General features: G+C 39.4%; 1 protein-coding gene across 1 annotated transcript in view; it reads right to left on the bottom strand.

Moving 5' to 3' along the window:
* LOC113257938 (antigen WC1.1-like) overlaps positions 1 to 23370 on the bottom strand; it is a 59777-nt gene that overhangs the window by 20480 nt on the left and 15927 nt on the right. Inside the window, exons 2-4 of the mRNA XM_057303251.1 lie at positions 15088 to 15408; positions 8748 to 9050; positions 8337 to 8654 (exon numbers count right to left, since the gene is read on the bottom strand). Coding sequence (XP_057159234.1) covers positions 8337 to 8654; positions 8748 to 9050; positions 15088 to 15391 — 925 coding nt within the window. The 5' untranslated portion in view covers positions 15392 to 15408. The remainder of the gene's footprint in view (positions 1 to 8336; positions 8655 to 8747; positions 9051 to 15087; positions 15409 to 23370) is intronic.

Raw genomic sequence — 23370 nt, 5'->3', positions numbered from 1 at the left:
AGCGAGGGCTGGGAGGCTGGGAATGGGGCGCACATCCCGGGATGCTGCAGGGTTGAGCAGCACCAACAGAAACAGAGCTAAAGCGGCCAGAACATCAGTGGAGACTGGTCCACGATCCCTCTGTTCTGAGACAGAGACTGAGAATCGGCCACTGCTGCTCTGACTCTCAGAAGAGGCACAGCAAACCACCAGGGAAAGCCGCCAGAGAAGAAAAGCCTGGAAATACCGGCTCACAGCCTGCCCACCCCCATCCCCCTCGCAGGGGACACGGAGACTCTACCCAAACAGGGTTGCCTGAATATCGGCGTGGCAGGCCCCTCCCCAAGGAGGCAGGCTGAAAAATCAAGAAGCCCACATCCCTAAGGTCCCTTAAAAACAAGTGCACACTGCCTGTGCACAAGTCCAACCCTGCAGCCTCTCCTCATCAGACTGACGAGAAGGAGATATCCCCCCCAGCAAAGAAAAGACAATGAGTCTGTGGCCTCTGCCACAGAACTAATGGATATGGATATAACCAAATTATCAGAAATGGAGTTCAGAGTAACAATGGTCAAGATGATGTGTAGACTTGAATAAAGTATTAACGGAAATGTTAATGAGAATATAGAATCTCTAAGGGCAGAAATGAGAGCGAATCTGGCAGAAATTAAAAATTCTATGAGCCAAATGCAGTCAAAACTAGAGGCTCTGACGGCCAGGGTGAATGAGGCAGAAGAACATATTGGCAAATTGGAGGATGGGTTAGTAGAAGAGAAAGCTAAAATAGAAACTTGGCTCAAAACAGTCCAATCTCAAGAATGTAGGTTATGGGAGATTACTGACTCAATTAAACGTTCCAATGTCAGAATCATCGGCATCCCCAAGGGGTTGGATAAAAACAGAGGTCTGGAAGAGATATTTGAGAAATTGTAGCTGAAAACGTCCCTAATCTAGCAAAGGAAACAAACATTTGTGTCCAAAAGGCAGAGAGGACCCCTCCCAAGCTCAACCACGACAAACCTATGCCACGTCACGTCATGGTGCAATTTGCAAATATTAGATCCAAGGATACAGTATTGAAAGTGGCCAGGGCAAAGAAATTTCTCACGTACCAAGGCAAAGGTATCAGAATTATGTCAGACCAGTCTACACAGACCTGGAATGAGAGAAAGGGTTGGGGGGCATTTTTAAAGCTCTTTCAGAGAAAAACAGGCAGCCAAGGATCCTTTATCCAGCAAGGCTGTCATTCAGAATTGATGGAGAAATAAAAACCTTCCAGAATCACCAGTCATTGACCAATTTCATAACCACAAAACCAGCCCTACAGGAGATATTAAGGGGGGTTCTATAAAAGTAAAAAAGCCCCAAGAGTGATACAGAACAGAAAGTCACAATCGATAGAAACAAAGACTGTACTGGCAACATGGCATCATTAAAGTCATATCTCTCAATAATCAGTCTCAATGTAAATGGCCTAAATGCTCCCATAAATGACACAGGGTTGCAGTTCGATAAAAAGACATGACCCATCCATTTGCTGTCTACAAGAAACTCATTTTGAACCTAAAGATACATCTAGACTGAAAGTAAAGGGATGGAATACCATCTTTCACACCAATGGACCTCAAAAGAAAGCTGGGGTAGCAATTCTTATATCAGACAGATTGGATTTTAAACTAAAGACTATAGTTAGAGATACAGAAGGGCACTATATTATTCTTAAAGGATATATCCAACAAGTGGATATGACAATTATAAATATATATGACCCCAACAGGGGAGCAGCAAGATACACAAGCCAACTCTTAACCAGAATAAAGAGACATATAGATAAAAATACATTAATAGTAGGGGACCTCAAAACACCACTATCAGCAATAGACAGATCACCTAAGCAGAAAATAAACAAAGAAACAAGAGCTTTGAATGCAATACTAGATGAGTTGGACCTCATAGATATATATATAGAATACTACAGCCCAGAACCAAAGAATACTCATTCTATTCTAATGCCCATGGAACATTCTCAAAAATAGACCATGTTCTGGGTCACAAAACAGGTCTCAACTGATACCAAAAGACTGAAATTATTCCCTGCATATTCTCAGACCACAACGCTTTAAAATTGGAACTCAACCACAAAAAAAAATTTGGAAGAAACTCAAACACTTGGAGACTAAGAACCATCCTGCACAGGAATGATTCGATAAACCAGGAAATCAAAAATCAGTTTAAACAATTTATGGAGACCAATGAGAATGAAAACACAATGGTCCAAAACCTATGGGACACTGCAAAGGCATTCCTAAGGGGAAAATACATAGCCATCCAAGCCTCACTCAAAAGAATAGAAAAATCTAAAATGCAGTTTTTATATTCTCACCTCAAGAAGCTGGAACAGCAACAGAGGGACAGGCCTAATCCACGCACAAGAAAGCAGTTGACCAAGATTAGAGCAGAAATCAATGAATTAGAAACCAGGAGCACAGTAGAACAGATCAACAGAACTAGAAGCTGGTTCTTTGAAAGAATAAATAAAATTGACAAACCACTGGCAAGACTTACCCAAAAGAATAGAGAAAGGACCCAAATTAATTAAATTATGAATGAAAAAGGAGAGGTCACAACCAACACCAATTAAATAGGAAGGATTATTAGAAACTTTTATCAACAGCTTTATGCCAATAAATTGAGCAAAATGGAAGAGATGGAGGCCTTCCTGGAAACCTATAAACTACCAAGATTGAAACAGGAAGAAATTGATTTTTTAAACAGGCCAATTAGTTACGAAGAGATTGAGTCAGTGATAAACAACCTTCCAAAAAACAAAACTCCAGGGCCTGATGGATTTCCCGGGGAATTCTACCAAACATTCAAAGAAGAAATAATACCTATTCTCCTAAAGCTATTTCAAAAAATAGAAACAGAAGGAAAGCTACCAAACTCATTCTATGAGGCCAATATTACCTTGATCCCCAAACCAGGCAAAGACCCCATCAAAAAGGAGAATTACAGACTGATTTCCCTAATGAATATGGACGCCAAAATTCTCAACAAGATCCTTGCTAATAGAATCCAACAGTACATTAAAACGATTATCCATCATGACCAAGTGGAATTCATCCCTGGGATGCAAGCGTGGTTCAACATTCGCAAATCTATCAGTGTGATAGAGTATATCAACAAGAAAAAAGCCAAAAATCATATGATCCTTTCAATAGATGCAGAAAAAGCATTTGACAATATACAGCATCCTTTCCTGATTAAAACCCTTCAGAGTGTAGGGATAGATGGTACATTCCTCAATCTCATACAATCATCTATGAAAAGCCTACAGCAAATATCATTCTCAATGAGGAAAAGCTGGAAGCCTTTCCCTTAAGGTCAGGAACACAACAAGGATGCCCACTCTCGCCATTATTATTCAACATAGTACTAGAAGTCCTTGCAACAGCAATCAGACAACAAAAAGGGATAAAAGGTATCCAAATCGGCAAAGAAATCAAACTGTCTCTCTTCACAGATGACATGATACTCTATATGGAAAACCCAAAAGAATCCACTCCCAAACTACTAGAAGTTATAGAGCAATTTCAGTAATGTGGCGGGATACAAAATCAATGCTCAGAAATCAGTCACATTTCTATACACGAACAATGAGACTGAAGAAAGAGAAATTAGGGAATCCATCCCATTTACAATAGCACCAGAAATCATACATTACCTTGGAATTAACTTAACCAGAAACGTAAAGGATCTATATTCTAGAAACTACAAATCACTCTTGAAAGACATTGAGGAAGACACAAAAAGATGGAAAAATATTCCATGCTCATGGATCAGAAGAATTAACATAGCTAAAATGTCCATGCTACCCAGAGCAATCTACACTTTCAATGCTATCCCAATGAAAATACCAATGACATTTTTCAAAGAACTGGAACAAACAGCCCTTAAATTTGTGTGGAACCAGAAAAGGCCCCGAATCGCCAAGGAACTGTTGAAAAGGAAAAACAAAGCTGGGGGCATCACAATGCCAGATTTCTAGCTGTACTACAAAGCTGTGATCACAAAGACAGCATGGTACTGGCACAAAAACAGACACATAGACCAATGGAACAGAATAGAGAGCCCAGAAATGGACCCTCGGCTCTTTGGGCAACTAATCTTTGACAAAGCAGGAAACATCCAGTGGAAAAAAGACAGTCTCTTCAATAAATGGTGCTGGGAAAATTGGACAACTACATGCAAAAGAATGAAACTTGACCACTCTCTCACACCATACACAAAGATAAACTCTAAATGGATGAAAGACCTCAATGTGAGACAGGAATCCATCAAAGTCCTAGAGGAGAACATAGGCAACAACCTCTACGACATCGGCCACAGCAACCTTTTCCATGACACATCTCCAAAGGCAAGAGAAACAAAAGATAAAATGAACTTGTGGGACTTCATCAAAATAAAAAGCTTCTGCACAGCCAAGTAAACAGTCAAAAAAACTAAGAGGCAGCCCACGGAATGGGAGAATATATTTGCAAATGATGCTACAGATAAAAGACTGGTATCCAAAATCTACAAAGAAATTCTCAAACTCAATACGCGAGAAACAAATAAACAAATCATAAAATGGGCAGAAGATATGAACAGACACTTTTCCAATGAAGACATACAAATGGCTAACAGACACATGAAAAAATGTTCAAAATCATTAGCCATCAGGGAAATTCAAATCAAAACCGCACTAAGATACCACCTTATGCCAGTTAGAATGGCAAAAATTGACAAGGCAAGAAACAACAATTGCTGGAGAAGATGTGGAGAAAGGGGATCCCTCCTACATTGTTTGTGGGATTGCAAGTTGGTACAGCCGCTCTGGAAAACAGTGGCGGTCCCTTAAAAAATTAAAAATTGAGCTACCCTATGATCCAGCCATGCACTACTGGGTATTTACCCCAAATAGACAGACGTAGTGAAGAGAAGGGCCATATGCACCCCAATGTTCATAGCAGCATTGTCCACAATAGCTAAATCGTGGAAGGAACCGAGATGCCCTTCAACAGATGACTGGATTAAGAAGATGTGGTCCATATGGAAAACCCAAAAGAAGCCACTCCCAAACTATTAGAAGTTATAGAGCAATTCAGTAACGTGGCGGGATACAAAATAAATGCTCAGAAATCAGTTGCATTTCTATACACGAATAACGAGACCGAAGAAAGAGAAATTAGGGAATCCATCCCATTTACAATAGCACCAAAAACCATACGTTACCTTGGAATTAACTTAACCAGAGACGTAAAGGACCTATATTCTAGAAACTATAAATCACTCTTAAAAGACATTGAGGAAGACATAAAAAGATGGAAAGATATTCCATGCTCATGGATCGGAAGAATTAACATAGTTAAAATGTCCACGCTACCCAGAGCAATCTACACGTTCAATGCTATCCCGATCAAAATACCAAGGACATTTTTCAAAGAACTGGAACAAACAGTCCTTAAATTTGTATGGAAACAGAAAAGGCCCCGAATCTCCAAGGAACTATTGAAAAGGAAAAACAAAGCTGGGGGCATCACAATGCCGGATTTCGAGCTGTACTACAAAGCTGTGATCACAAAGACAGCATGGTACTGGCACAAAAACAGACACATAGACCAATGGAACAGAATAGAGAGCCCAGAAATGGACCCTCGGCTCTTTGGGCAACTAATATTTGATAAAGCAGGAAAAAACATCCGGTGGGAAAAAGACAGTCTCTTCAATAAATGGTGCTGGGAAAATTGGACAGCTACATGCAAGAGAATGAAACTTGACCACTATCTCACACCATACACAAAAATAAACTCCAAATGGATGAAAGACCTCGATGTGAGACAGGAATCCATCAAAATTCTAGAGGAGAACATAGGCAACAACCTCTACGACATCGGCCAAAGCAACCTTTTTCATGACACATCCCCAAAGGCAAGAGAAACAAAAGATAAAATGAATTTATGGGACTTCATCAAGATTAAAAGTTTCTGCACAGCCAAGGAAACAGTCAGAAAAACTAAGAGGCAGCCCACGGAATGGGAGAATATATTTGCAAATGACACTACAGATAAAGGACTGGTATCCAAGATCTACAAAGAACTTCTCAAACTCAATACACGAGAAACAAATAAACAAATCAAAAAATGGGCAGAAGATATGAACAGACACTTTTCCAATGAAGACCTACAAATGGCTAACAGACACATGAAAAAATGTTCAAAATCATTAGCCATCAAGGAAATTCAAATCAAAACCACACTGAGATACCACCTTACGCCAGTTAGAATGGCAAAAATAGACAAGGCAAGAAACAACAATTGTTGGAGAGGATGTGGAGAAAGGGGATCCCTCCTACATTGTTGGTGGGAATGCAAGTTGGTACAGCCACTCTGGAAAACAGTGTGGAGGTCCCTTAAAAAGTTAAAAATTGAGCTACCCTATGATCCAGCCATTGCACTACTGGGTATTTACCCCAAAGATACAGACGTAGTGAAGAGAAGGGCCATATGCACCCCAATGTTCATAGCAGCAATGTCCACAATAGCTAAATCGTGGAAGGAGCCGAGATGCCCTTCAACAGATGACTGGATTAAGAAGTTGTGGTCCATATATACAATGGAATATTACTCAGCTATCAGAAAGAACGAGTTCTCAACATTTGCTACAACATGGACAGCACTGGAGGAGATAATGCTAAGTGAAATAAGTCAAGCAGAGAAAGACAACTATCATATGATTTCTCTCATCTATGGAACATAAGAACTAGGATGATCGGTAGGGGAAGAAAGGGATAAAGAAAGGGGGGGTAATCAGAAGGGGGAATGAAACATGAGAGACTATGGACTATGAGAAACAAACTGAGGACTTCAGAGGGGAGGAGGGTGGGGGAATGGGATAGACCGGTGATGGGTGGTAAGGAGGGCACGTATTGCATGGTGCACTGGGTGTTATACACAACTAATGAATCATCGAGCCTTACATCGGAAACCGGGGATGTACTGTATGGTGACTAACATAATATAATAAAAAATCATTTAAAAAAAAAAAAAAAAGCTGTGGGTGACCACAAAAAAAAAAAAAAAAAAAAGAAGATGTGGTCCATACATACAATGGAATATTACTCAGCTATCAAAAAGAACTATTTCTCAACATTTGCTGCAACATGGACGGCACTGGAGAAGATAATGCTAAGTGAAATAAGTCAAGCAGAGAAAGACAATTATCATATGGTTTCTCTCATCTATGGAACATAAGAACTAGGAAGATCGGTAGGAGAAGAAAGGGATAAAGAAAGGGGGGGTAATCAGAAGGGGGAATGAAGCATGAGAGACTATGGACTATGAGAAACAAACTGAGGGCTTCAGAGGGGAGGGGGTGGGGGAATGGGATAGGCTGGTGATGGGTAGTAAGGAGGGCACGTATTGCATGGTGCACTGGGTGTTATACACAACTAATGAATCATCGAGCCTTACATCGGAAACCGGGGATGTACTGTATGGTGACTAACATAATACAATAAAAAAATATTATTATAAAAAAAAAGAAGCACTATATGCAAAAAAATAAATAAATAAAATAAAAGTTGATAAACAACCTTGTTAAAGTGAAGAACTTGGCTTATCATCAAACACCATTAAGAGAGTAAAAATGAAAGGCAAAAGTTAAACACCCAAAATAAATACATACATATTTGTACCACAGGTCACTGTCACAATTATCTATTATATCACTATTTATAATAATTGAGAACTGGAAATAAATCAAACTCCACCATCAGTTGATGCATCAATACCTGGTCACATGGTCATTCAATGGGATACATTTCAATAATAAAAATGAGTGAAGCACTTCTATAAACATCTGAATACATGAATCACAAAGAAATTAGACACAAAATGAAACATACTATATGATTTTATATGAAGTTCAAAATAGAAAAGCCTATTCAGACAGGAATGTGGGCATAGTGACTGGTAGGGTATGAATGTGGCTTCTGGGGTGCTGCTAACGATCTCCTTGTTGAGCTGGGTTGGGTTACACAGTATTCATGTTATTATGATTCATTCAACTACTCACTTACTACTTACATACTTTCTCTGTAAATAATACTCAGATATATTTAATTAATAGTGTTAATTTTAAAAGATATCCCTCTTAACATTTCCTTGCCTTGAACTGAAAGGCAAATAAGCAATGAAAAGAACCAGTTTATCATGGAGTATCTCATTTTTAAAATAATTTTTCCGCACTCTCTGCTCTTAGGGACATTTCACTCAAGGAGCATCCTGAGGACCAGTCAGCCCTTCCCTCTCGCTTACCTGAGCAGATCACTGAGGCTGTGTTTCCATGGGTACAATCAGGAATACCCAGGGCAGTCACAGGGCAATTCCACAAGAAAGACTCAGCCCCTGAGCAGTGAAATCGAGCTTTCCAAATCTCACCACCTCCTTCCACAAAGTATGCTCCTTCTGGAGTAGAGATGGCAACTCCACAGCCAAGCTGTTGACAAACAACATTGGCATTGGCCATATTCCAGTGTGAGGCGCAGAGCGTTTTCCACTGTCCAGAAATATGCATCTCTACTTGTCCCTCGCACTGAGAGATGCCATTTTTCATGAGCCGGACTTCTGTGTACACTAGTAGGAGAAGACAAGATTTCAGCCAAATCTCATGTCATTCCTACCCCAGCAGAGTATGTGACCTGGTTGAAGTTCCGCTCTGCATCTTACCTGAACAGAAAACTTGAACAGCCCCACGGTGGCAAGCACCTCCTGGACAGGACTCTTTGTGGCAAAACCGGAGCTCAGGTTCGTGCCCCTTACACTGGAATTCTTTAGGCCAGACTCTATCTGACTCTCTGAAGGACACATCCTGCAGGAAAGACACCGCTTTGCCACACCCCAGCTCTGCACAGATGACCTGGGCAGTGAGTAATGTAAAGTTGCCATCAGACAATGGAACCCAGTCTTTTCCAGAACGCACTTCTACCTGCCCTAAGCAGGGTCCATCCCCTCCAGCTAAACGCACAAATCCTAAAAGAAAAAAGAAAACCAAACCAAGTAAGTGTTCATAAATCTGGCTTGGCAATTAGAAGTGGCATGTCATGGACAATGGTATATGACCATGACATGTCATGGATAAAAGTTTTTCTTTTCCCAGGCATTGGGAATGAGGAGAGGACTTAACAGTTGGTGTCAGAGTGGGACCTGTGTGAGTGAGTTTCTGCAGACAGATTATTTGGAGTAGCTGAATACTAGGAAAAAATATTTTGGTGTTGGTTAGAGAAGTAAATTCCTCATCTGAGTCCAAGGAAACTGTGTAATGTGTAGGCATTCAAACTTGAGTACAGAGGCATAAAGAACAGAACCAACCCAGAGGGACATGGGCTACGAGAGAGTAGAGATCTATTAGTCAAAGTTAGAAAGTCATCCTGAGACTTATGGGGCTGAAACTGTGGTCAGCTTTCGGTCCCCAGAGCCAACCCTCAAGTGACTGAGGATAGGGATAACCATGAGATCTGTATCCATGAATGCATGACAGCCTATAGACAGACTGATGGCTCAATATTAGAAATACAGAATTATAACCAATCCATAGTTGTGATTCCAAATTTTATCTATCTGACAATTTTTGATAGCAAAATATTCCATGAACTTCTTAGGTGACCTACATGGGAAAGAACATGAATCTGGATGTTAAGAAACCTCAGAATCAGGGGGCGCCTGGGTGGCACAGCGGTTGGGCGTCTGCCTTCGGCTCAGGGCGTGATCCCGGCGTTATGGGATCGAGCCCCATGTCAGGCTCCTCCGCTGTGAGCCTGCTTCTTCCTCTCCCACTCCCCCTGCTTGTGTTCCCTCTCTCGCTGGCTGTCTCTATCTCTGTCAAATAAATAAATAAAATCTTTAAAAAAAAAAAAAAGAAAGAAACCTCAGAGTCAGGAGAGGAGGGGCACGGTACTAGCCGTCTCTCTTGAAACCCTAGGATATAAGAAGAGCCACTTTCCAATTCATGAACGAAAGATAACCTTTCCATTTATTTGTATATTCTTTCACTTTCTTCATCAATGTTTTACATATTTTTAATTTTTAAAAGAGTAAGCATTAAAAACATGCAGCAATTAGACAGATGATTGAATTAGCTGACAAAGTCTTTTAACCATTTATATAAATGTGCTTAATGAAACATAAAGCAGCTTTTTAAAAACTAGAAAAAAACAAGTGGAACTTCTAAAATTGAAAAATACAATATCTGGAATGAAAAATTATCTAGATTAATTTAAGAGATTAGACCCTGCAGAATAAAAGAATTAGGAAATTAAACATAGAACAGTAGAAGCTTTCTCTTTGAAGCACGGAGAGAGAAAAGGTAGAAAAATCGCCTGGTAAAATGCGTTTCAAAACTGAATGAAGATTAAAATGTTTTCAGATAAATAAAAAATAAAATTTGAGGCCACCTGAACTGCATTGCACAAAAATGTTACAGAAAGTTCAAGCTACAGGAAAATAGTAAGAGATGAAAATGTGGGTCTACCCAAAGCTATGAAGTCTGCTGTAAATGATAAGTCTGTGGGTAAATATAAAAACGTTGTCTCATTTTTAAAATAATAGAATACTTCAGGCAAATATAATAGCAATGTGTTATAAGATTTATAATATATTTATAAGTGAAATGTATGCCAACAATGGCACAAATGACAAGAGGAGGGAAATGGAAGTATTCCATGTAAGGTCTTACATTATATATTGTGATATAATATCACTTGAAGGTAAAATATGATTACAGAGTAATAATTTCAACATTATGGTAAACTCTAAGCAAAGCAATATATCTAATAAAATAGAATACTTAAAATACTCAAAGATTAAAATAGGAACAAAGAATGCATAAGGCAAATAGCAAGTTAGTAGACTTAAACCCAAGCATATCAATAATTACATTAAATTGAAATAATTTAAATACTCCAAATAAAAGCAAGATAATCATACTGAATAGAAGTAAGACACCACTTCAATTATATCTCAATAAAACTAGGGAAAAAGTAAGACACACCATATGCTGTCCACAAAAACAGATAAACATTGAATATAAACACAGAAACAGGGGTGTCTGGGTGGCTCAGTCAGTTAAGCATCTGACTCTTGATTTCAGCTCAGGTCATCATCTCAGGGTTATGAGATCAAGCCCCTCATCTGACTTCATGCTGAGCTTGGGGCCTGCTTGAGATTCTCTCCCTCTCATCCTCTGCACCTCCCCCCAAAATAAAATTAAAATAAAAAAAATAAACACAGAAACATATTTAAAGTGTCAGAAAAGATAAACCAAGCAAGCACTAATCAAAGAAAGCTGTTGTTATCTATGTTAATATCAGACAAACTAAGACTATAGGACAGGAATATATTCAAAAATAAAGAAGAGGGGCGCCTGGGTTGCTCAGTTGTTAAGCGTCTGCCTTCGGCTCAGGGCGTGATCCTGGCGTTATGGGATCGAGCCCCACATCAGGCTTCTCCGCTAGAAGCCTGCTTCTTCCTCTCCCATTCCCCCTGCTTGTGTTCCTTCTCTCACTGGCTGTCTCTCTCTGTCAAATAAATAAATAAAATCTTTTTTTAAAAAATAAAGAAAGAAAGAAAAAACATTTCACGATGATAAAATACAAAAGAAATCATGTAATATCAAAATTAGTGGGATACAGCTAAGGCAGTGCTTAGAAGAAAATCTAGAGCCTTGACACTTCCTTGATGCATATATTAGAATACAAAAGAAAAACTAAATATAAATTATCTAAGATTCCAACTCAGGAATCTACAAAAATAACAGCAAATCATAACCAAAAGAGAAGAATGTAAACTAAGAACCCAAATCAACGAAGTAGAAAACAAATACAACAAAGAAAATCAACAGAGGTCATTGGCAATTCTTTTTAAAAGAATAATAAAACTGATAATCTTCTAGTAGACCTGATCAAGAAAAAATGAGAAAATACACAAATTAACAATATCAGAGAAGAAAAGGGGATTATCATTATGGATCCTATCAATATGTAAAAGATAATAAGGTATGAACAAATTTTGTCCTAATTTGAAAATTTTATTTATAATAGGATGAGTCCCTGGAAACTAATTACTTGAAAAACACAATCTATCAAAAACTAATACAAAAATAAATGGAAAATAAGTATTCCCAAATTTGTTAAAGAAACAGAACTCATATTATGTTGGGGCACCTGGGTGGTCCAGTTGGTTAAGTGTCTGCCTTTGGCTCAGGGCTCAGGTCGTGGTCCCGGGGTCCTGGGATCAAGCACATTGCTTCTCCCTCTCCCTCTGCCCTTCCCCTCTGGCTTGTACTTGCTCTCTCTCTCTCATTCTCTCTCTCTCAAATAAATAAATAAAATCTTTAAAAAAATAGAACTCATATTTAAAAACTTCCCACAAAGAAAATTGCAAACCTCAAATAGCCACGGAGCTCAAAAACAACTCCTGCATCAACATAGAGAAAGAGAGGGAAAGAAGAAATGAGAACAAGAAGTCTAAAACAGAAGCTGTGGTGAATATATGAATTAACATGGAACTTCAGTCCCCAATCTCCCCTCCTGAAGTTAATTGCATCTTCATCCCCTTCCCATTTTGTACCTCAGTACTGTAGCCCTTCTCAAGTTGTAAAGCCCCTCCCCAGTCTTTTCCCCAAACCCTCTGAAATCCCCTCTTTATTTCAAACAAGCTCCTGGATAATCCTCACAGATCGTTCTTTCTACCTCTGGATTTCTGCTAAACACGATATTTCTGACAATCTACTAGAGGCTGAAATTTCTCTTTCATATCCCTTTCCTAAAATTGAGAGAGAGAAATTCCAAGAATTCAATTTAAATTTTTGCAAAAGGCATGGTTTCTTATTCTTATCAATGCTACATCACCACCTCTTTGACTTCTCTTTACATCATTAAAACATGTTCTGGAAAATATAGAAACAGACTGGAGAGTAGAAACTGATGACAAAGAGATTAGTCAAAGAAAAATGAAACAGTTCATTAAAACATGAGAATTTAAGTTAAAGCAGTGGTAATGGTAATCAGGGAATAAAAAATAAAATCAAAGTTTAGATGTCATACCATTCTCAAACTCTTTTTATCTTTACGTGTACCTTAACTGGAATTAATATCAAAAGCAACAATTTTCTTAAGAAGTTCAAACATCACACACTCCATTTTTACTTAGATACTGATTTAACAAGATAAGTCTGGCCCCCTGTAGTGTTTCCACAACTTTATCTGCAGTTAATACCCATGATTAAGACATTGTGACAATAAGGAATGTTACCTGAAATGTCAGAAAACAAGTTTTCTTTAAAAAAATCCTAACTGAAGGTAGTAAACTCAAATGCCCCTTGATAATAATTATTTTTTTTAAATATTAATAAAGAGGATGCGAGGAAACTTTTGAGATGACAAATAGCTCTATGGCACAGATCAAGCTAACGCTTTCACAGATGTATATTTTCCTCCAAACTCATCAAGTTGTATACGTTAAATATGTACAGTTTTTCGCATGTCAATCATACCTCAATAGAGTAGCTCTCAAAAAAAGAAAATAATTGTGTTTTTAGAGACCTGAATTAGTATCATCAAAGATCCACTGAAGTTACAATTTGAGGATCACTTTTCCAGGGATCTTCTTCATGCAGATCACGACAATGCTGACTGGCTATAGGATCGTGGGGTTAGGTTGCTATAGTCCTAGTCAAATGTGCTCATGTCTCCACCTTTCTCACCAGTCCATCAGATGGATGGACCTTTTTTAAGACCCAGCTACTTACCTTAGGGAATTCACTGTGATATCTGATAATATCTTCCTCAAGTCAAGCTGTTCTGATGGCATTAGTGACGGACCTTTTCATCAATCACTGTGATAACTACTGAAAACATCTCCGGCAAATACCGATACCACCATTCACACTCTAGGTTCATTGCTGTCTTTACTGCCTCCACTTTGGCACGTGCCAAATACGCTTGGATGGTATTGAGCACTTCTTATGTGCCACCTCAGGTTCTCTTGGCCTCACTGCCCTATTTCCTTTGCTTCAGCTATCGTATTGTAAATTTTCCAATTTCATATTTTCTGAGGCTCCTGGGTGGCTCAGTCAGTTAAACGTCTACCTTTGGCTCAGGTCATAATCCCAGAGTCCTGGGATCAAGCCCCAGGTCGGGCTCCCTGCTCAGTGGGGAGTCTGCTTCTTCTTCTTCCTCTGCCCCTCCCGCATGCTCATGCACTCTCTCTCTCTTTCATAAATAAATAAAATCTTTTGGAAATAAATAAATAATTTAATTTTTTTTTCATATTTACCTGCTGCTTCAATGTCTTCCCGAACAGGCTGTGAGCACACCACCCAGGTGACCAGGTGTACCAATGAGATAAAGCTGACATCTGCCACCAGTCCCCCTTCTTTCCCTCCCCTGACTGTGACCTAGTAACATTCAAATGTAACAATGAAATCCCCTTTTGCTTTTTGCTTGTGTACTCCACTTCGAACCCCAATATGGTCATTTACCCACAGGTCTTTACTCTCTTTCTTGGCTCTCCACCTGCTTGGTTGAACCTGCTTCCTTGGGACTTCTTCCATGTGGCCCCCTTGCAACATTAAGTGACTCCATCTCTCCATCTATCCATCTCTCTAGGACTTGTAAGAATAATAAACTTTGTTTCCCTGCACCTCTCCCATGTCCCCTCTTGCGGCTGCACCTGACTGACCATCTCACGAAAGAAAATAAAACAACTACCATGATGAAATTTATTTCATACAGGTACAACCCAGTAGCTGTGCCTATATGAAACATTTGACCCCACCTTCCTATCTTTTATGACACACCACAGAGATCTGAAGGGCCCAGTGATCCATAGATCTGGAACCTTCACTGTATAGGGCCAAGCAAGTCCTTATGCTTCCTTGAGCACCTAATACTTTAGGAGTCACTGTGTAACTGGAGTATTCATCCAAGTTTGTGATCCTGTTAGTTATTCTGGGAATGAAGCCAGGGCTATTGCTGCCAGGTATCCCCTTGACAGAACAGACAGGCCTTACCTGAGCAGACTACTCCAGCATCCCAACTATGGGATGCACCTTGCTCACGGTAGTCTTGAATAGGAAAATGATCACAGTCACTGAGAGTTGACTCTGTCCCTTTACAAACAGTATTAACAAGCCAAATAGGCCCAACCCCTGATCCAAAACGAGCCGCTATAGGAGCATCAACAGCAGGTCCACATTCCAGCTGTCTGCACACCACATCTGCAGCCTTCATGTACCACTTGTAATCATACACCGTGCCCCATTCTCCTTGGTATTTCACTTCCACTCTCCCTTCACAGCGGTGGCCCCCGTTCATCAGCCTCAGCTCCGTAACTGTAAGGGAGACATAGACACAGAACACAGGAGAGATTTTAGGATTTTAGTGGTATGCTGTATTTAAAAATGAGCTCTCTGGGGGAGGAAAAAAAGAAACCTCTCATGTATAGCATTTGTTGATTTGTGTGGTATAAATATTCCCTCTGTGTTTAATTTTAAGCTACCAAATGTGGCATCACTGAACATGGTGTTGGGAAGAGATATACACAATTATTTCTCACAAGCAGGTAAGACTCAGCTCCATGCATACCATGAAGAACAGGCCTTCAGATGCCTCTAGATGCTGCCTTCATGGTAGGGATGCATAAGGCTGGTAGGGGCCCAAATTCCCCCATCTCAGTTACAGTTCATGGCTCGTAAAGTCAGTGGAGGAATATTCCCATTCCTTCTCTGTACCATAGGGAACACTCTCATCTAGCTTTGAAAGAGAGGACTGTGGTAAGTAGCCTCTAAACTGTCCTGATTATTCCTGCTTCCTGATATCCATTTTTTTTTAAGATTTTATTTATTTATGTGACAGAGATAGAGACAGCCAGCGAGAGAGGGAACACAAGCAGGGGGAGTGGGAGAGGAAGAAGCAGGCTCATAGCAGAGGAGCCCGATGTGGGGCTCGATCCTGTAACGCCGGGATCACGCCCTGAGCCAAAGGCAGATGCCCAACCGCTGTGCCACCCAGGCGCCCCCTGATATCCATTTTCTATGTAATCCTTCTCACACTTGAATGTGGCCTGAACCTAAAAACATTCACATAACAATGGAATTTGGTAAAGGTGATGAGATGTCACTTAAAAAATCAGGTTTCAAGATAACTCCAGTTTCTCTTGTTGACCTGTCTTGCTCTCTCATTTGCTTGCTCTGATGAAGCCAGGTGCATATGATGAGCTGCATGTGGAGAGATTCATGACAAGAACCTGAGGGAAGACTCAGTCAAGAGCCAGCAAGGGACTGAGGCTTTCAGTTAGACAGTCCACCGGGGGCTGAATGCTGCCAATAACCAGGTAAATAAGCTTGGGTGGTATTCAATCCCATTTGAACCTTAGGATAATTGCAACCTTGTGAGAGATCATGAGTCAGAGGACCCAGATAAGCCATGCCCAGATTCCTGGCCCACAGAAGCTATGATAGTTGTTGTTTTAAGCTGCCAAGTTTGGCAGTAATTTCTTGTACAGTAATATATGGCTAACTTAGGGGTTCCCTCCAGAGTCAGAAAACAGCAACAGGGCAAGCTAGAGATTTATATAAGTGGCTTAATTGCTTCATCCAAATAAGACTTCTTCCCAAGCGACCAATTCTGTGACCTTGTCCTACGTGGAACTGGGACCTAAGCCACCTCTTTCTTTTCATATCAGTTCTTATCCAGTGAGCTAGGTTCCTGCTCTCCCATCAGGAACAGAGAAGTGGATTTCCTAAGGTCCTGGAATCATCTCCATTAGCTTTGTATTGGGGCTAGCAAAATGAAAAATTTTTTTTCTTATAATCAAAATGTGGTCCCTGGAGGTACTCAGTCACACTGCTCAGATCTATACCTGGCTCCATATGCTTCCACTCTGGAAATCAGATGTGGTGCATCAAAAAGGGAAACATCTGGGAAGATGCTAAACTAGAAAGAATCCTAGTGTGCTAGTCTGCTTAGGCAGGCTCCATAACAAAATACCACAGGCTAACTGGCTTAAAGAGAAATTTATTTTCTCACAGTTCTGGAATCTGGAAAGTCCAAGATCAAAGTGCCGGCAAGTCAGTTTTCATCCTGAGACCTCTTCTCTTGGCTTGTAAACCACTGCTGTCTCACTGTGTGCTCATGTGGCTTTTTTCTCAGCATGTGTACACAGGGAGAGATGGAGACAGATCACTCTCTCTCTTCCTCTTCTTATAAGGGTTTCAACATTGAATTTTGAAGGGACACAATTCAATCCCTAGATTGAAGGGACACAGTTTCAACACTGAATTTTGAAGGGACACAATTCAATCCCTAGATTGAAGGGACACAGTTTCAACACTGAATTTTGAAGGGACACAATTCAATCCCTAGCACCTGAGGAGGTCCATTCCAGGAAGGAAATAAAGGTAAATGGGAAGAAGGTAAAGGAGATAATAGAAGAAGGGAGACATCCTGGGGAGCTTACTCAGTTTTATTTTTAAGTCTAACATTAAGGTAAGAGTAGAAGATTGAAATGGGATCCTAAAAGTACATGAGAAACTACTATTATTAACAGTAAAATCATCAAAATAATAATTAATAATAATAAAATCATCAAAGGACACCTGGGTGGCTCAGTCAGTGGAGTGTCTGACTCTTGATTTCAGCCAGGTCACAATCTCAGTGTCATGAAATCAAGACCCACATCAGGCGCTGTGCTGGGTATGGAGCCTGCTTAAGATTGTCTCTCTCTCTCTCTCTCTCTGCCTCTGCCCCTCCTCACTTCAAATAAATAAATAAATCTTTTTAAATTAATAATAATAAAATAATCAATTGAGAGGCAGGTCCTGTGCTAAATGCTGTAAACACAGAAAATAATTAAACAACGTTCTTGGGGCGCCTGGGTGGCACAGCAGTTAAGCGTCTGCCTTCGGATCAGGGCGTGATCCCGGCGTTGTGGGATCGAGCCCCACGTCAGGCTCCTCCGCTAGGAGCCTGCTTCTTCCTCTCCCACTCCCCCTGCTTGTGTTCCCTCTCTCTCTGGCTGTCTCTAACTCTTCAAAAAAATAAAAATTAAAAAAAAAATCTTAAACAACGTTCTTGCCTTCAGGTAGCTGGTATCTAGTTGGTGACACAGCAAGCAGATGATTTCATTACTGTGAAAAGTTCCAGGAGACTTTCTTTTTTTTTTTAAGATTTTATTTATTTATTTGACAGAGAGAAACAGCCAGCGAGAGAGGGAACACAAGCAGGGGGAGTGGGAGAGGAAGAAGCAGGCTCCTAGCGGAGGAGCCTGATGTGGGGCTCGATCCCATAATGCCGGGATCACGCCCTGAGCCGAAGGCAGATGCTTAACGACTGCGCCCCCTAGGCACCCCCCCAGGAGACTTTCTTAGTAATAGTAAGCTTGGTTATTTGAATTTATCTCTTCTGCTGAAAATAAATAAAATAAAAAGTGGAATAAAACATACTAAAAATGATCTTCAGAGATTAAAGACCTGATAAGATAAGAAGGAAAAATCAGGTCAAATCTGAAGGGAAAATGGGAATTCATTGAGACACAGGAGCATGGAACGTGCTTTTGCCTGACAGCAATAGCCTATTCAGGAAAATGGGGTGTTTTTACAACCTTTGATGGTGAGGAGGCACAAATCAAATCCCAAACCTATATGTAGATGAGACATCTAACAGAAGAGAGTCTCCACAATAAGCTGGGATATCAGTTGAAATAGACATGCCCTTGTATAAAATTACATTTCAGGGGCGCCTGGGTGGCACAGCGGTTAAGCGTCTGCCTTCGGCACAGGGCGTGATCCCGGCGTTACGGGATCGAGCCCCACATCAGGCTCCTCCACTAGGAGCCTGCTTCTTCCTCTCCCACTCCCCCTGCTTGTGTTCCCTCTCTCTCTGGCTGTCTCTATCTCTGTCAAATAAATAAATAAAATCTTTAAAAAAAATAAAATAAAATAAAATTACATTTCAAGTTTGAATCTCTAGATTATCTAGATAATATCAATTTTGCACTTGTATTGAGGTAGCCCACTATTAAAAGTGCCATATCATCACAGGAAAATTAAAATAAGATCCTCACAGAGGAAATTACCTTCATGCTAGGCCTCAAAATACTTCTATAAAGAATTTTCATAAATAAAATGGCCAGTACATTGTCCAGAATAGACAAATACACAAAGAAACAAACCGTTAACAATAACCAAGAGAAACTCCTGAAACAGATAGACACTTCTGATATTAGATATGTTAGATGTTGGCTCTATAAACACCATGTATACCATATTCAAAGAAATAAAGAAATAGGGAATCTTAGGGATGCTTCAAGGAACTAAGAAAAAATGCATAGAAAAAACTATAAAACCCAAATGAACTTCTATGAATGAAAAATATATTTGTTGAAATTAAAATGTTTTCATCAGATTAAATTCAGGTGAAGAGAATTATTGAAGTGAACAATAAGTTAGAAGAAATTATCTAGAATGCTGCACAGAGAAACAAGAGAATAAAAATACAGAAAAGAGGATCAGAGACATAAAGTGGAGCAAGAAGGTTTACAGCAAGTTAAATTGAAATATGGGAAGGAAGAGAGGGAGACAGAGAGAGACACACACAGAGGGGGGAAAAAGAGCATTGAGCAGAACCAATATTTGAAAAATATTGGTTAAGAATTTTCCAGAACTCATGAAAGATACTAATCCTTAAACTGAATAAGCCCAAGAAAACTCAAACAAGCCATATAAAAAGAAATTTATATGTAGACACATCTTGAATGTGGTGGACATGACTAGTGTTCAGCAATATTTCAAGTTTTCTCTGTGCACATGGAGATACCAACACTTCCTTGCCTGTTTGTAGTTAAGCATGAGTCTGTGATCTGTTGTACTGAATTAAGTATGAGAACAAGTGATGTGTGGCCCTTCCAGATAGAAACATCTAAAAGCCACTACATGCATCAACCACAGTAAATCCTACAGCATCATGTTAAACTGGTGCCATAAGAGAGGGAGCCATTCAACAACTTAAGAAGTTGAATAATCATAAGCAGAGGTCCTGCCAAACTGAAGCAAATGTGTAGTGTAAGAATAAATAAATTTTGTTTATTTAATTTTCTGAAATTTGGCTTATTTGTTACTACGACATAATCTAATTATTCTTGTTAAAATGATGAGAAACAGCAGAAAACTGACAAAGAAAAAAATGTCAAGGCAGAATTGGTACACATTACCTCCAATTGAGCAACATCTATATTAACATTTAAGTCCCCGAAACAAGAGATGCCGGTACAAAGTAGATAAGCCTTAGATTATCCAAAAGAGAAACAAATTTTCAACCTAAATTTCTATACTCAAGAACATTCTAAGTGACATCAGCAAAATGGCAATGTAGGAAACACCAGATTCCATCCCCCACACCCCACAGAATCATCAGTAATTGGATAGCTTTCCATGAACAAAGGCACTCTGGGAAAGCTTGGAAGTCCATTTCAGAAATTTTAGCAATATGACAACTGCACATTTTGCCAGCATCATCCTATCCCTCAAGCCAGTACTGCTCAGGACAAGGAAAGAACTCCCTATCTAGAAAGAATTCCCTTCCAGTCCTACATCTGCCTACCCTGGCCCCCAGCCACAAGCCCTGGAGTCACTGTTGAGGACTCCAACAGCCCTTGCAGCCACTGCAGACCCCCTATGGTGCTTGCCAAGGTCCATACAGTTGTTAACGCTGTGGACCTCAGCAACCTGAGCTGAAGAGACATCATGCTCCCCAGACCCAGTGCTGCCACACACCCATGCCCTGGGCACTCTGCATCACTAGATCCAGGTCACAGCATGCTAGAGTGTGCCCTCACACACAGGTGGAGGTCTTCTACTACCAAAGTCAGTCTATAAAATCTGGAGGAGGGTACTGCTTCTACAAATGCACAGACACCTGTGCAGGGCTACAGGCATCAAGAAGAATCAAGGTGAAAGGATTCCACCAAAGGAATACAGTAAACCTCAACTACATGGTCCCAAAGAAATGGAGACATAGGCATTACCCAACAAAAAATTCAAAGTAAATGTTCTAAAGATACTCAGAGAATTACAAGAAAGCATATATAAACAATATAATAATATTAAGAAAACAATACACAAACAAAACGAGAATTTCAACAAAGAAATAAAAACTTTTGAGAACCAAACGGAAATTTTGCAGTTGAAGAATATAATTACTGAAATGAAGAATTCAATAAAGAGCTTCAACGGCAGTCTTAACAAAACAGAGGAAAGAATCCGTGAGTTAAAGGACAAATCAATTGAAATTATCCAATTAGATGAGCAAAAGATAAAGAATAAAAAGGAATGAAGGAATGAAGAAAGCCTATCAGATTTATAGGACACCATCAAAAAAACAAAATAAAACAAAACAAAAAAACAAAAAACAAAAAAACAAAAAAAACTATGTACTAATCACCAGAGCCACAGAAGAAGGGAGAGAGAATGGGGTAGAACGTTTATTTAAAGAAAGAATACCTGAGAAGTTCCCAAAGTGGGGAAGAGATTTAGACATCCAAGTTCATAAAGCTAATAGGTCACTGCAAAATTTCAATCCAAAATCATCTCATTCTAGACAAACTATAATAAAAGTGCCTAAAATCAAACATAAGGAGAGAATTTTAAAAGCATCAAGAGAAAAAAAAATTCAATACAAGGAAATCCATATAAGATAATCAGTAGATTTCCTAGCAAAGACCTTGCAAGCCAGGAGAGAATTATATAGTATATTCAAAGTGCTAAAAATAAAAAACTTCCAATCAAGAATACTTTACCCAGCATGTTGTCCTTCAGAAATGATGGAAAGAGAAAGACTTTTGCTAACAAATAGAAGCTAAGAAAATTCATCACCAATAGATTTGCATTACAAAAAACACTGAAATGAGTTCTTCAAGCTGAAATGAAAAGACTTTAATTAGTAACATGAGAATATATGAAAATATATAACACACTGGTAAAGCATATAGTCAGATTCAGAATACTCTAACACTATAATATGGTGATGTATTAACTACTTAATTCTAGCATAAAGGTTAAAGGATACAAATATAAAAAATAACTATAACTAAGGGATGCCTGGGTGGCTCTGTTGATTAAGTGTGTGACTCATGATTTCAGCTCAGGTCATGATCTCAAGGTTGTGAGATCAAGACCCACATCAGGTCTGGGCTGGGTGTGGAGCCTGCTTAAGATTTTCTCTCCCGCTCCCTCAGCTCCTTCCCTACTCGTGATCGCTTTCTCTCTCTCTCTCTCTCTCCAATAAAACAACAAGAAAAAACTTTAGCTAAAACAATTTGTTAATGCATACACAATATAAAATGATGTAAGTTATAACATCAAAAACATAAAAGGGAGGGGCGCCTGGGTGGCGCAATCGTTAAGCATCTGCCTTCGGCTCAGGGCGTGATCCCGGTGTTATGGGATCGAGCCCCACATCAGGCTCCTCTGCTATGAGCCTGCTTCTTCCTCTCCCACTCCCCCTGCTTGTGTTCCCTCTCTCGCTGGCTGTCTCTTAACTCTTCAAAAAAATAAAAATAAAATCTTAAAAAAAAAAAACATAAAAGGGAAAGTGCAAAAGGGTAGAGTTTCTATATGAGATAGAAGTTAAATTGTTATCAGCATAAAATAGACTTTTATATTAAGGTGTTTTATGTAAGCCTTGTGGTAACCACAAAGAGAAAACCCATAGGAGATTCACAAGAGATAAAGATAAGGGTCAAAGCATACCACTATGAAAAATCATCAATTTACAAAGGAAGGCAGCAAGAGGACGAAAGGAACAAGAGAACTACAAAACAGCCAGAAAACAATTAATAAGATGGCATTAGTTAAGTTCTACAGATTAATAATTCTTCTAAATGTAAATGGACTGCACTCCCCAGTGAAAAGACATAGAGTACCTGAAAGGCTAAAAACAAAAAGACCAGATATATGCTGCCTACAAGATGCTAACCTCAGTTTTAGGACACACACAAAATGAAAGTGAAAAGATTGAAGAAAGATGGTCCTTGGAAATGGGAACCAAAAGAAAGCAAGGGTAGCCATATTTTTAACAAACAAAATAGACTTTAGTCAAAAGCTGTAAAAGAGACAAATAAGGCCATTATATAATGATAAAGTGGTCAATTCATCCAGAGGATGTAACAGTTGTAAATATATGCTTCCAACATTGGAGCACTAAGTATATGAAGTAAATACTAACAGACCCAGAGAGAGAAATAGACAACAATCAAATAATAAGTAGCGTTCTTCAATATACCATTCCAACAATGGGTG

This window comes from Ursus arctos, unplaced genomic scaffold (assembly GCF_023065955.2).
Source record: "Ursus arctos isolate Adak ecotype North America unplaced genomic scaffold, UrsArc2.0 scaffold_26, whole genome shotgun sequence".
NCBI classification, from domain to species: Eukaryota; Metazoa; Chordata; class Mammalia; order Carnivora; family Ursidae; genus Ursus; species Ursus arctos.
This window is presented reverse-complemented; position numbering and strand designations above follow the sequence as displayed.